Below are 16,333 nucleotides of genomic sequence, written 5' to 3' on the forward strand. Positions count from 1 at the left end.
GTTATGATGTAGGCAAATGCTAGCTTTTTCTAACTAGATATCAATTCACAGCAGGTGAAAAAGTTCCAAGAACAAATCAATTTAGAGTAAACTATAAATTTCCTCCAAGTAAAATCCATAAATGAAGTAACTCTGACAGAGAAAATGTAAGACATAAATCCAACCCCATGAAGACTAAGCCTGAAAGGGCAATATGATTTGGGTTTCTGTGTTTAAAGAAAAACTCAACTGAACAATTTATTAAAACCAAGTGTAGGCAAATGAGAGAAAAAAAGGAATCTTACTATATCCAGAGATTAATTAAACAATTAAAAAATATATAAATTTAATAATAAACATTATGGTCAGGCTGTTTATTAAGGAGGCAACCACATATACAAGTTCGGCTATAGAAATGTTTGCAAATCAAACATCATGTGATCTAAAAGGACCATGCGTAACGTCAAAAATGGACACCTGTACATTCAATAAAAAGTTAATTTAAACATACATAGTCTAGATCATTCTAGAGTTATACAAACATCTGGGGCCACGTATGTATCTAATTTTCTTTCAAAAAAACTTTTTTTCTTATAAAAGTGATGTGTTGAGATAATTTTTAAAAGTATCTGACAATTATGAATGGTCCCCAGTTTTACAAAATGTGATTTCCAGGATACGAAACTGAAAAAAAGTCAACTCTTCAGAGAGTGTTTTATATTATACAAACAAGTTTTGTAGAAAAATGATCCAGCAAATGCTTGAGTTAAGAATATTTATATTTTTTTCCAATTCTTTACACTTTTATTAACACACTTACAAAAAATAACATTCAAACACTGAGAAAATTAAATAACTTTGGAAGCAGAGCTCATTGTTTTCTGCTTACACGTAAGTGACAATTCTGGGCTGTTGGCACAAAATAATCAACATTCATAAAACCCTTACTACTATATATCAAACATAAGTTAAAATCATAGGCACTAGTTTATCAAATCCACATTTCTTCTGTAAGACTAACCACAGTAAATCCTTAGATTTTCCCAAACAGAAAAATTGCGATATACAAAGGCTTTCTAGTAAAAAGGCAATTTTTCTCTTTAGGAAACTAAAAGTCAACAGTCTGTGGTAGTACAAAAGCACGTAAAATAATACTTTACCAAACTCAGATCCAAAATACGTTTTAACAAGTGATGAAATATTTTAATAAAAAAAAATAGACATTTTTTTCTGATGCAGCCATTTCAAAACAAAGTTAAATAACCTGAATACTCTTTTGAAACTGATTATCTAACTTAAAAAATGTAATGTGTTTCGTAATAGGTAAAATTCCTTTCAATTATTAGATTGCAGCATATATATTTTTTGAAATGTTGCACTGAAAACTGAGACTTGTTTTGCTTTTGTACGTGGTTTTTAAAAGAGACAGTAGCTAGTTCTTTTTTTTTTACTTACTTAGACATGAGATACCCCCCTCCCAAAAGAAGATGCTTTATCTTCCTTTGAAAAGCAACATTTTTTAGTTCATTATCATGTAGAATTCTGCGCCATCCTTTCCTGACCCACCCCATCACCCTCAAATTCAAGGATAAAGTTTCTTCTTTGCGTTATACACCAAATACATAGTACTGGCAGTTTCAATCTCCAGCTGCTTGTGCTAAATGAATGACTTTCCACTGGTCAAGTTGACAGACTACCATGGTGTCAGTCATGACAGAATGGAGGTCCTGGTTTTAAGTTTTTATCATTCTTTCAACCTATCAACCTTAATGCCATCATGAATATCAAGCCTTCCATTTTCTCTCTTCCAATTTCTTTTGCCAACTTACGGAATGTCTTTGATGAACAGGAAATGAACTTACGTTCAAATATCTAAAAGTTTTTAGATGACCTAAGTGACAATATCTTAGAGCTGTTCAAATTAAGGATTTAAAAACAGACCTCATAATAAAAAATGAGAGGCCTGCTACAGAAGGAAGTTTTACTCTGGTAATAGTCTGATAAAATTGAAATAGGTGATTTCAAGGATTTATTAAGAGCCATTAGAGACCAAGTATTTATCAGGTTAGAGTCATATGTAGTAGGTTTGTTACCAAAAATGCAAAAATTAATATAAGGCAGAATCTAAGTCAAAAGGGAAAGAATTTTCAATAGATGTTTTATACGGTTACTCAGTTTAAAGTGGATCAACTTAAGTAGGATTTAGCAGGCTATATTTTCCTACCACATAATAGATCATTATGCCATGTAATAGCAACAATACAACTGTCATCACCAGAGATTTTGTAGGTTAAGTGCATAGATTTTTTCCCCCTCTCTCTCATTGTATGGTTTTGTTCCAGGTTGTAAGCACTGAGGTGGTGTTGTATCAAGAATAAAGACACACACTACTTGTTCTTTCCTATCATGAAAACCTGCTAATAGAAACAAGATCTCTTAGTTCTGTAAAGATAACAGCATGCGAAGAAGTTGGCTTCAATAGCAAAGGCCATCTTTCCTGAGCCAGGAACTATAAAGTTTAGAAAGATTGTACAACTGATATTAAGCCCTTTTGGCAATCAAAACACACAGAAGTTCGATGTGTCAATGCAACATGATGGATGCGTGCTGTAACACTATCTGGTGGTGGTGATACGTGAGCTACATCCAAAACTTAAGATTAAATGACAATTTTTCTAATGAATCTGCAAAAATAATTTCTGAAATTCTCCCAAATTTAGGAATGTTTTAAATCTCTAGCCCAGGTTTCTTTCCTCCCACCCCCTAATCTCAATCTGTAGTTTCCTGGTGTACTAGTGAAACACTTTAGATAATTAGTCAGAATATTAGTTCTCATTAACACAAATATTTATTGATACTATTTATACAGTAAATTAGGTTGAATGTGAAGTTTTGGATAGCTTGAATTCACCATTTTCTTGTGCACAAATGGGCATTTTTCTCATTTACAAATGGGCATTTCTCTTTGGCATCCATTAAGTATTTGCCCAGATATTGGCCTCTGTCAAATATGTTAAAAAAAATCAACCTAGTTTCTATTAAACAAAACTAAAAGTGATTCTATGGAGAGTGATTGTATGATTACCAAACACATCTGATGTTAAATGTCATTAAAGTGCTGTTTGATGATCTCTGTCAGTTTGTGCTAATTAAGACAGAGAGGGCTGGGATTTTATAAATCCCAAGAGTCTTATCTGAACAGTCTGCATATAAAAGTTGTTTTTTAGCCTGGTGAAGGGTATCCATGAAGCCGTGGACTTCTGCATTCTTGTCTTTGCTGGTCAATAACAGCCATCTTTCCAACTGTCATCTTTCATGCTACCATAGGTTTTAGGAGCTGGCAAGGATCTGAAATAAAGCAATTTTGTAATTAAAATTTGATAAATGTCTTTATGAAATATTACCATACTATCTCGCACATATATTAATTACTCTTCAGGTGGCATCATGATCCCATGAAGGCTGTACCAAGGCAAAAGCTCTAAACAGGTACTAGTACAACCTCCCAACACTCTGCATTTTCACAACTTCCAAGTTTTACTGGACAACAGATGACTTCCCATTTTGTTAACATAGTTACTAGATCAAAGAAGGGAAAAGATGGTCTCACCTTTTCTCAAGCACATAGACAACCAACCTTATCATTAACTTATTATTTTGAGAGGCAGAATGATGAATGTGATATTAGAAGCTCAGTGTCAGCATCACTAGAAAGGCAGCATGGAACAGTGATTAAAAGAGCTCCGAAGTCAGACATACTTGGAACTCATAGTTTTATTAGCTATGTGGCCTTAGGCAAATTACTTAATTTCATTAAATAGGTTAGACTCTCTGAGGGTAAAACTTAGACCCTACATTTATATAAATCTCATAGATAATTCTGAATTGTACAATAAGGGTTTGAAAACCATGCTTATAGATTATACTCAGTCTTAGTAGCTATAAGTTTTATCTTAAATATCACTCTATATTCTAACATACCTTTATCATCTTCATTGAATATAATTCTATTCAAAATGAATGAATATCACAATCAAATCGAGTGGTTCTAACAAATTTTTTTCTAGGGGTCCTCTGAGATGCTTAATCATGTTAGGCAACTGGACACATTTAATCTGAACCAAAATGGTAAAAGTCCCAAATGAGGATTTCTTTAAAACAATGTAGTAATGTTTTATTCAAATTGTATTAAAACTCTGGTGGGAATCCACCATGACTTTCTGTTTACCATCAAACATAGAGATGAAGCTAATTAATTCCAGTCTATCCACTTTCAGGTACTCAAGAATGCTGAAACAGAACATTTGCCACTTACCTGCGAACAGGCTGTGCAAGTTTGCTGCGAGGCACTGGTATGCCCCCAGCAGAAGGGGCACTGGGTCTGGGCAAGCCACTTCTCATTGCAGTTGTCCCTGCGGGTCTGGTTAGAGTAGCGCTGTTGATATTGCTGGGAGGATTTGCGGAGACTGTGTTCTGAACCACAGGAGGCCCAGGTGAGGAGGTGGTTTGTGTGAGCTGTGTTATTTCTTGGCTACCAGGAGAACCAGAGCCATGGTTACTAAATGCTTTCACTGGTTGCCGAAGAGCCAAAGGAGATGGTGCTGCAGGGGAACGGAATTTGCCTGGAGAAGGTACTGTGGAATAGCAAAGAAAAGTCAATTTTTGAGTGGAAATAAATATATATATATATATATATATATATATATATATGAAACCACTGCTTTAACTTACAACTGATGATTAGTCACTAGTATTCAGGAAACTTCACAGCAATGCAAAAAATAAAAGCTATTCCTGGGCTACTAAAAGAAAAAAATGTAACTGTGAATTCTAAATAATCAAGTACTTAAAGAGGATTACAACTGTCTTTGACAACAGTATTTTAAATAGGTCAGCTTGGAACGCATAACACCAGAAGAGAAAAGGCACTGCAGGATTCTGTCTCACTGTAGCAACTAATCTGGGCCACATGTGAATGACCATTCTAGAGGTGAAAAACAAACTGACTATCCAATTGTTGTCTAGAATTTGAAACATATTTCCCCCGAAAAGAAACATTCATGTAAACATGTATCAAGTATCTGGAGGCTCTATGTCCAAATCCCACATTATTGACACTGTAATTAAAAATTTAAAAACTAAAAATCATTTTTAAAAAAGTGCTACCATTGCTGTGCTTCACAAAGCACAACGTGATGAAAAAAACAAACAAAACGGCAGCCGGTGACATGCACCCATAATCCCAGCTACTCAAAGCTGAGGCAGGAGAACTGCCTGAACCTGAGGGGCAGAGGCTGCAGTTAGCCAAGATGAAGCCACTGCACTCCGGCCTGGGTGACAGAGCAAGACTCTGTTTCAAAAACAAAAAAGAAGATCAGGTGCGGTGGCTCACACCTGTAATGCCAGCACTCTGGGAGCCCGAGGTGGGAGGATCACCTGAGGTCAGGAGTTCGAGACCTGCCTGGCCAACATGATGAAAACCCGTCTCCACTATAAACACAAAAATTAGTCGGGTGTTGTGGTGCATGCTTGTAGTCTCAGCTACTCAGGAGGCTGAGGCAGGAGAACTGCTTGAACCCAGGAGGAGGAGGTTGCAGTCAGCGGGGACTACGCTATTGCATTCCAGCCTGGGTGACAGAGCGAGACTCTGTCTCAAAGGAAAAAAAAAAAAAAAAGGAAAACAGAAAAAAAGCTTATGTCCACACAAAGACTTGACTACAACTTTGTAACAGCCAAAGACTGAACAAAGCTCAAATGTCCATCAACAGGTGAATGGATAAACAATTTGTAGCATAACCACACAACAGAATACCACTCAGTAATAAAAAGGAGTAAACTACTGATGTATACAACAAAGATGAATCTCAAAAATTTTGTTGAATGAAATGAGTGCCAGACACAAAACAGTCCATGTGTATCCATACACACACACTGTAAAATGTTGTGTTATAAAGAAATTTGAGGAAAGTCAAATCTAATTTATGGTAACAAGAAGCAGATCAAATGTTTGTTGGAGGTTGGAAGCAACCTTGGGAAATTCTACCAAATGTTTAAGAATGAACACAAATTCAACATAATCTCCATCACAAAATAGGAGAGAACATGTCCCAATTGATTTTTACGAAGCCAGTATTACCAAGATACCAAAACTAGAAAAGGACAGTACCAAAAAAGAAAACTTCAGATCAATATTGCTTACAAATACAGATGTAAAAATCCTTAAGAAAATATTAGAAAATAGAATCCAGCAATATATAAATAGATTTATATGCCATGACTAAGTAGGATTTATTCCAAGATGCAAAGTTTGGTTCAATATTTGAAAAACAATCAGTGTAATCCACAGTAACAGGATAAAGAAGAAAACTCACAGAATCGTAACAGTGGACTCAAAAAAAGCATCTGACAAAATTCAACAGTAATCAAAAAAATTCTCCGAAAAATGGAAATAGGGAAAATTTCCTCAACCTCATAAAGAACGTCTACAAAAACCCTACAGTTAACATTATACTTAATGAAGAAAGATTGAATGCGCCTCCCCTAAGACCAGGAACAAGACAAGAACATATGCTCTTACCAGTGGAAATTCTAGCCAGTGCAATAAGCAAGAAAAAAAAAAAGAAGAAGGATGGAGGGAGAAGGAAGGAGAAGGGAGGAGGAAGGAGAAAGGAGGAGGAAGGAGAAAGGAGGAGGGAGGAGGAGGAAGAGGAAGAGGAGCAGGAAGAGGAGGAGGAGAAGAAAAGAAAGAGAGAGAGAGAGAAAGAAAGAGAAAGAAAGAAAGAAACAAAGAAAGAAAGAGAAAAGAAAAGAAAAGAAAAAAAGAAAAATAAAAGGCACAGAGGTTAGAAACTGTCCCCATGATGTCTACACAGAAAATCCCAATGAATCTATACACACACACACACACACACACACACACACACTCTTCTAGAAATAATAAGTGAATTCAGTAAGGTCACGGGACTGGATAAAAATACAAACTCTGATTATGTTTCTATACACCAGCAACAAACATTAGAAATCAAGATTAAAAATACCATACCAATCGCATTGCTCGAAAAGAAAACCACTTACGTATGAATCTAATAAATCTCAGCCAATGTAAGTTTGCGGTGAAGAGCAAACGAGTAATAAATGTGTAAACTGTTAGTAAAATGTAAAATATTAAACAAATTGTAAGGCATTCTTATCTGTGGCTTTCTTATCTAAAGAATAGGGCTCCTTTAGCGTGCTACAGATGAGTTTCCTAGAAAGATATTCAACAATGCCACATAGAACAGTCTCCTAGGCTTTCCTTATAAATTAACTCAAACGTGTTATTACCCAAAATGTATTACCCAAATTGATATTGACAAGTTATAATTTCTCTTTACTCTTTTTGAATACCAAGAATTACACTCGAGTCAGGCATAATGTGAAGGAGAGCTATCTGCTCTGAGCAAAAATTAGAACTCTATTTATAAAAATGACATGACTAAGAATCCTAACCTTGGTGTCTAAGTTATCTCCAAATTAGGATGAAGTGTAATAGAGAATTCATATCTTAAAATATTTTTTTCTTTCAATAAGTATTTAATAATTGTGCTAAGTTTGCTTTCTAATTAAGGTTTCTATAATTCAGGCATGCACTTAACCCTAAAATGAAAAAACTGAATAAATTATACATATGTTTTTAGCTTGATATTCACTGAATACAAAATGCTTTATAAAAATATATCCAACATGTACCTAGCAATACAAAAGTTAGATATTCCAAGTTGTCTTCACAGAGCAGTCTTCCTCCAAACTACAACTTCCATTAGCTGCATAATTTATAAAACCTATAAATGCCCAGTAAGTATATAGTAATAAAAATAAACACTGGTCATCATGACCAACGGGAAACATCATTTATTAAAACACATATGAATTCCATTATTAACAAATGAAGGACAAAAATATCTCCTTGTCACCTATGCCTTACTATATTGTTATATCATTTCAATTATTCAATGGTCTCTACACTATCAATAATAATCACAATTTACTGATACAATAAGTATTTAAAAATAAGTTCTGGCTGTTAAAGAAAAAGATGAATTAAATATGATTATCTCACTACAGAATTAAAGAATCCTTGTAAAAAAAAAATTATTACTGACCATGTACTCTAACCCTCTCACTTCATGGACAAGGGAAATTACCACAACCACAGAAGCCAACTGAGCAAATAAATAGGAAAGTCAGGATGTCGTGTTATAAATGAACTGAACCCAGGTCTGCCGATTCCCAGATCAGCATTCTTTACCAGGAACCAAAAGAGAAACATCTCTGGGGGTAGAAACCAAAGTGTCATTATCAACATTTTTTAAATTTATTTTTTGAGACAGAGTCTCGCTCTACTGCCCAACATGGAGTGCAGTGGCACAATCTTGGTTCACTGCAACCTCTGCCTCACAGGTTCAAACGACTCTCATGCCTCAGCCTCCCAAGTAGCTGGGACTACAGGTGCACGTCACCGGGTCTGGATAATTTTTGTATTTTTTGGTAGAGACGGGGTTTTGCCATGATGGTCAGGCTGTTCTCAACCTCCTGGCCTCTAACGTGATCTGCCCATCTCAGTTTTCCAAAGTGCTGCGATCGTAAGTGAGCCACCGTACCTGGCCAAAGTGTCATTATCAACACTTTAATTTTCAACTAGACTCAGAAAGTTTATTTGTGGGGTTACTATCCTAGGCAGGTTTTATAAGGTATGACTCCAAAGCATATTAAAATGGCAATTGCTGACAAGTAACCATAAAAAAGACATAGAAGCCTTTGATTTCTTCTTCCATTAATGTACATGACTATTATTTTTGTAAGCATACAAAAATTTTGTTAGTTATTAGAAAAATGTATTAAACATAAGAGGCAGAAAATGCCCCGAGAACAGGGCTTCAATACCTTTTCTTCCATAAATACAAAAAGATATATATGAATGCATAAGCTACCAGCAAACATTTACAGCTTAATCTTCGAATTTACTCTATTAAATAGAAAATAACTTTGGAACTGATCCTCTTCAAGATAACTGCCTCAACCTCAATAATGACTTTTAGAAATAAACTTTTTAAAAAGAAATATTTTTATTCAACTGAAAACTGTAACCACCCTTTGGGTACAAAAGCTGAGAGAGAGAAAATGTGTGTGTGTATATACAAACACACAATACAGGAACTATTAACATTCATTAGATATCTTCACCCTGACAGGGGAAGTTTTTAACAAAATAGCCATATTTCCAAAATTAGGGAATTGATTATGTATCAAAATATATGATATCAAGATTTAGAGAGACACGTTAGTTTTAGTACACAGTATATATAAACAGCTGTACATCTATACCTATCTAACTTATTGTATTTTAGTTTAATAAATTATCTAACATATAACTAACCTTAGAGTATCTAGTGAGGAAAGGGGAAAAAATGTCAATGTCAAGATTAAGAAACATAATTATGAGGATTCTTGAAAGATGGTACCGGCACTGGTGTAATTTACGAATTTTCTCAACTCTCTCCATAAAAACATACAGAGCAACTAACTAGGAAGGTCAAACCAAAACCTGTTTACAACAGCTACAGTAAAACCAGGTGATGGAGTATCTCCATGAGCCCCAAAATACAAGTGGGTAGGAAGAAGCCACTGACAACTACAAGACCACATGAATTATCAGCATCTGTGCAGAAGGAAGTAGAGGAATATCTCAATGTCCTGAAAATTCCAAAATAACCAACAAGTACTCATATAAAAAAAATGCTGAACAGAAGCTGAACTGGGAGGAATCTGCACACTCCAATAGTGAGTGAGTACAAGAGGTCTACTGTAAGGTCTAGGAGGAACATGAGTGGCTATGAATTCTTAAAATTAACCAGTCAAATCCCTCTTCCAGGTAAAACTTCAAGCTAAGGGAAAAAAAACTCAGAAAATAATCCAAATAGAGCAGAACAGGGACATTCCAGATAAAGGAAAATGAAGTCCAGATAAAAGCAGGAAAGAGTTCAAAATCCTGTGAGGACAACTGGACATCCACGTACAAAAGAATGAAGTTGGACCCCTACACTTCACACTATTAAAAAATTAACTCAAAATGGATCACAGACCTAAATGTAAGAGCTAACCCTATAAAGTTCTTAGGAAACTCTCGTACCATCTCTAGGGAAGTAGTGAAAAAGGCAGATGCTGAGGACTAGGAAGGCTTTGAAGTTTCCCAGCCTACTTATCCTCCCCTTCTCAACAAGGAGAGCTGTTCCCTATTATCCCTCTCATCCAGTCATCCCTTAAACACACACATACACACACTCACTCACTAGTTAAAACAACGACGACAAAAAAAACACCAACGAAACAAAATTGCTTCAAGTATTCACGGTCAGGGGTCCTAGGCTGGGACCTGGGGTTATGGGTCAGCAATGGAAGAGGGAAGAGGAAAAGGAGGAGCCATCACTGTTTCTGCTATAGGGCTTCCTTCCTTGCTGCATTCTGCAGCAACTTTGTCTACCTTGTCTGCTGGCAACTGCACATATTGGACCACTAAACCCCTAATGAAGATGTGAGGATATTTCTCAGGGTCTGTAACACTGATGTTAGTTAATTTGATGTTGAGACACCGATCCGCAGAATGGAAGGATCCACAGATATGCAGGTCATTCTTGAGTTCCAGGTCCACATCCTTGCCCACAGGGACTGAAAAAGGAACAGAAGAGCATAGTCTTGGTGCTGGTGCTGCAGGCCAGACGGGGAGGAGGGCAGGATACCACAAGCAGAGCCAGACTTGGGGAAGGGAAGGGCCGCAGAAAGCTCCAAGTACCGAAGGGGAAAACGCAGCGGATTCATGTAGCAGATTCATGTCTGGGAAGAGCAGGCGGGGTAGAGCAGAAGGGACAGGAGTAATGACTAGGGTTAGGCACTGATTTCTTATGACACCACAAGTGTGATCCATAAGATCAAAAATTGATAAATGATACTTCATCAAAATTAAAAATTTCTGTGCTTCAAAGGATACCATAAAGGAAGTGAAGAATAAGTCCACTGAGTAGGAGAAAATATTTACAAATCATGGATCTGATATGGGACTTGAATCCAGAATATATAAAGGAATGCTACTACTCAATTAAAAAAAAAAAAAAAACAACAACCAGAGACAAAGAATTTGAATAGACATTTCTCCAAAGAAGATACACAAATGGCCAATAAGCACATGAAAAGATGCTCAAAGTTAGTCATGCAAAATAAAAACTACAATGAGATTCCACTTTATAACACTTCACCAGGATAGCTAAAATAAAAGACAGTAAGTGTTACTGAGGAGATGGAGAAACTGGAACCCTCATATAGTGCTGGTGACATTCTAAAATGTTGTAGCCATTCTGGAAAACAGTTTAGCAGATCCTTAATATGTTAAACATAAAGCTACCATATGATCCAGTAATTCCACTAAGTATATAATCAAGAGAACTGAAAACATGTCTGTCCATGTAAACAACTGTGCATGAATGTTCAGAGCATTATTATTATTATTATTATTATTTTGAGATGGAGTCTTGCTCTGTCGTCCAGGTTGGAGTGCAATGGCATGATCTCAGCTCACTGCAACCTCTACCTCCTGGGTTCAAGCAATTCTCCTACCTCAGCTTTCCAGGTAGCTGAGATCACAGGCACCCACCACCACACCCAGCTAATTTTTGTACTTTTAGTAGAGACGAAGTTTCAATCTACCATGTTGGCCAGGCTAGTCTCAAACTCCTGACCTCAGGTGATCTGCCCACCTAGGCCTCCCAAAGTGCTGGGATTACAGGCGTGAGCCACCGGGCCTGACCACAGGATTATTCACAATAGGAATTTGTTTCCACAAAGAGTGGAAACAACTCAAGTATCCACCAAGTGATGAATGGATAAACGAAATGTGGTGCATCCACACAACGGAATATTTGGCAATAAAAAGGAACAAAGTACAGTTATGTGTCACTTAACGATGGGGATATGTTCTGAGAAATGACTCGTTAGGCAAGTTTGTCTGTGTAGGAACATCAGAGTGTACTTTCGCAAACCTAAGTTATTTACGCTACTATACACCTAGGCTATAAGGAACAGCCGATGGCAGGGCCCGGGGAGGTGGAGATGGTTAATGGGTACAAAAAAAAAAATAGAGAAAGACCTACTATTTGATAGTACAACCAGGTGACTATAGTCAACAATAACTTAATTATATATTCTAAAATACCTTAGAGTGTAATTGGATTGTCTGTAACACAAAGGATGAATGCTTGAGGGGATGGGGACCTGATTCTCTGTGATGTTATTACTTCACATTGCTTGCCTGTATCAAAATATCTCATGTGCTCCATAAATATACACACCTACTATGTACCCACAAAAAATTTTTAAAAATAGTATATGGCTCCTAGGCTACAAACCAATACAGCATGTTACTGTACTGAACACTGTAGGCAACTGTAACAGAAGGGCATTTGCATATCCAAAAATATCTAAACACAGAAAAAGTACGGTAAAAATGTTATAAAAGACAAAATACGGTAGATCTGTACAGGGCACTTGCCATGAATGGAGATTATAGAACTGAAGTTGAGTGCGTGGTAAGTGAGTAGAGTGTACCCTACTGCAAACTTTATAAACACTGCACACTTAGGCTACACTAAATTATTTTTCTTCAATAATAAATTAATCTTAGCTTACTGTAACTACTTTACTTTATAAACTTAAAAACTTCTTGGCTCTTTTGTAATAACACATAGCTTGTAACACAAACATGTTGTACAGCTGTCCAAAAATATTTTCTTTCTTTATATCCTTATTCTACAAGTGTTTTTTAATTTTAAATCTTTATTTAGTTTACTTCAATTTTTGGGGGGGGCTAAAAACTGACAGAAACACACACATGAGCCTAAGCCTATACAGGGTTAGGATCATCAATATCACTATCTTCCACCTCCACATCTTGTCCCACTGGAAGGTCTATGATGTTACTAGGTGACAGAAATTGCCACCATCGTACATGCGATCCATTGTTGACTGAAATGTCGGTTTTTTGGTTTTAGATTTTTTGAGATACGGTCTTGCTCTGTTTCCCAGGCTGGAAGTGGTGCAATCACACCTAACTGCAGCCTCAACCTCTCAAGCTCAAGCAATCCTCCAACCCTCAGCCTCCTAAGTGGCTGGGACCACAGGTGCGTGCCACCATACCTGGCTATTTTATTTTTTCTGATGTAGTCTCACTATGTTGCCCAGGCTGGTCTCAAACTCCTGGGCTCAAATGATCCTCCCACGTCAGCCTCCCAAAGTGCTGGCATTACAGGCATGAGATACTGTGCCTGGCCCTGAAATGCTGTTATGCAGCAAATGACTATACTGATACATGCTACAAAATGATGCACTTAGAAAACATTATGCTAAGTAAAAGAAGCCAGTCACAAAAGATCATATATGGTTTAATTCCACTTATATTAAATGTCCAACACAGGCAAATCTAGAGACAGAGAAGGTAGATGAGCGGGTGCCAGGGGCTAGAAGAAGTGAGGAATGAGGAGTTCTATTAATAAGTATGGTGTTTCTTATGGGGGTGATAAATATTTTCTAAAATAAGATAGTGGTAATGGTTTCTCTCTCTGTGAATATACTAAAAAATACCAAATAGTACACTTTAAGAAAGGATAAATTTTGAAAGTGGAGGGAGGGAATAAAGGAAAGAAATCTCAGAAAAGAAGCAGCCATGTTTTTTAACACTTCCAAATACAAGAAAGAGCTATAGAACCATAAAATTAGTAAGTCTTAAATCAAGCTAAGTGTTTAGAAAAATCAATTTCATGGAAAAATGAGCAATAGAAAAGGACTGAAGTCAAATCACACATAAAGTTATTACAAGAAAAAAAGAATAAATAAGCAGTAAAGTAACACTTCTACAAGAAGTGAAACCTTACCAGAAATCATGGTAAGAAATCACACACACAAAGATGAAATTATCTAATATTTCAAATTTTAAAAACATTTTAATATTGCTACAAGATACGAAAGAATAGCATAAATCAGAGAGAGAAACACTCAGAAATGAGCTGATGGAACTCAGGAAGGAATCAGCTATAAAATGAATCATTTTAAGATGAAGTCTAAGGAGAAATATAAGAGTCAATATACACAATAGATAATGTAAGAGAAACAGACAATGAAAACAAACTTTTATAGAAGTGAAGAAAGAAAAAAATAATTCAAGAGAAGGCAACAAATATAGAAACAAGAAACGAACCTCAAACATGTGTACAACAGGGGTCCCCACAAAAAAGAAAACCAAACCAAGAGAACAGAATATAAAAAACTACAATGCAATGAAACTTCTGAAAAACAAAAAAAGTTTGCTACTCTATAATGAAAGAACACACCCTGAATCTGGGAAAAGCAGCTCAGAATGATCAATACTAAGACATATTCTAGTAAATTATTGTAAAGAAAAAGAAAATATCCATTGTACATCCAGATAAAAAGACCAAATGATTGTAACAGAAACAATTCTTTATTCCTGCAGAAAGTGGAGTAAATACATTTAAGTTAAAGAAAATGTGAGCCAAAGATTTCATATCTAGACAATGACTTTCAAGTATGAAAACAAGAGATAAGCTATCATCAACATGTAAAAACTGAAAAAATGAATACTGTTCTCATAACTCCTTAAGGAATCAAAGAATATGTTTCAGACAAGAAAAATGACTGATGAGACAATGACATATAAACTAGCGTCAAGCATCAAATATGTATTTAAATGGAGAGCCTAAACTAAGTGAGGTATGTGAAGGAGAAAACAGTATGTAACAGGTATCTGACAATGTGGATACAGCTTAACTTAAAAAAAAAAAAAAAAAAAAAAAAAAAGCATAACCAAAAGTTGTAAAAATTGTTTTCAGTAATCATATTGTATGTCATGCTAATGTTATCCTAAGAACACTTTATGTGAAATATGGGACAAAACAAATTATTATGATATTCTACTTTTATGTGTTGCTGAGAAATAAGATTCTCAGGATGGGAGAATGCTAGAGGAGGTTAAATAATTGCCCAGAAGCTCTGCATTTAATCTTAAAAAAATATACAAACACAAACTTACACATATGTTTCCTAGCTCTAGTAACTAAAAAGACCGGGAAACAATGACCAACCCAGTAGCAGTAAGTATAGCTAAACACACAGATTTTGGTCTTGAAATACCAAAAGCAAGCAGGACTTTTTGGAGAAATGCCTGACTCCAGGTCTCTGGCAAGAAATGTACAAGACCAGCCAATCTTGCCATACCAGCTAGCAAGATGGTATCAAAGACTACTAGAGTTGTGTCAAAAAGACTTGGAAGCCAACTTGTAAAGGCTTCCAGTAAAGCTGGAAAAACATCTAGAATGAACTGAAACATATTTAAAAATATGTTTAAATCTGTAATTTCATAATGAAAACCATTTTAAAAAACTGGTCACCTTTGGAAGGTGCCACGTTGCCATTTTTAAATTTTGTAAACTAGTAAATAAAGGGAAAAAACAAATATTTGGTCTGAATTTCCTAAAGAAACTACCACTGGATGACCAAATAAGGAAAAAATTCTCTTTATACAGTACTGTGACAAATAAAAAAAGGCACACTGGAATTAAAATTCCCAATTCCCAATTCTGTAATACCTAATGAATTATGAATCTAGGCATTACACATCAATGACTACTAACATCATGAAAAGAGGAAACCCCACTTTATGCACCTTTGGATAAAGAAGCACCACTACCTATGCAAAAAAAAAAAAAAAAAAAAGTTTTGCAAAAATAGCAAAATAATTTAATGAACTGCCTAGATCCAATTATCACTTTATAGAAAATACAAGGGAACTTGCTAAACAAAGCCATGAAAAAGTAATCAGCAAAATCCAGCCTGTAAGAACCTCTGCAGAACAAATGATCTGGTGGTTTCTTCAAAGAAACAATGAGACAGAGAAAAGAAATGGAAGAAAACTATAAAGTAAGAGAAACTTAAAAAGATGCATCAAAAAGGCAAAACTAGTTTCAAAACTTGGGTGATAAAACTATACAAAAAAGGAAGTGACTGCTATAAAAGTTCAGAAGAGTAGATACTTTCTGGGGAGGGGTCAAGAAAGGGTTGTGTTTGGAAGCAGACAGGTGGAGGATGTCTGAGGTGCCAAGTTCTAGTCTCCTGATATGGATGGTAGTTACAAGGGTGTTTGCCTTATAAGAATTAATTAAACTGTGTATTGGTTTTCTGATTTCATGTTTTATTTAAAAATAATAAAGTTTAAAAACAGATTTATAAATCAGCAATCATTGTAAATTTATTAATC

At 35.7% G+C, this 16,333-nt stretch overlaps 1 protein-coding gene across 2 annotated transcripts in view; it reads right to left on the reverse strand.

Annotated features, from left to right (window-relative positions):
• Positions 1-338: 338 nt before the first annotated feature.
• SLAIN2 (SLAIN motif family member 2) overlaps positions 339-16,333 on the reverse strand; it is a 78,271-nt gene continuing 62,276 nt past the window's right edge. For both annotated transcript variants that reach the window (XM_050790142.1, XM_050790141.1), the window contains 2 exons: positions 4,295-4,613; positions 339-3,327 (listed from right to left, as the gene is read on the reverse strand). In XM_050790142.1, the coding sequence (XP_050646099.1) occupies positions 3,261-3,327; positions 4,295-4,613 (386 nt within the window). In that variant the 3' untranslated portion in view covers positions 339-3,260. The remainder of the gene's footprint in view (positions 3,328-4,294; positions 4,614-16,333) is intronic.

This window comes from Macaca thibetana, chromosome 5 (assembly GCF_024542745.1).
Source record: "Macaca thibetana thibetana isolate TM-01 chromosome 5, ASM2454274v1, whole genome shotgun sequence".
NCBI lineage: Eukaryota > Metazoa > Chordata > Mammalia > Primates > Cercopithecidae > Macaca > Macaca thibetana.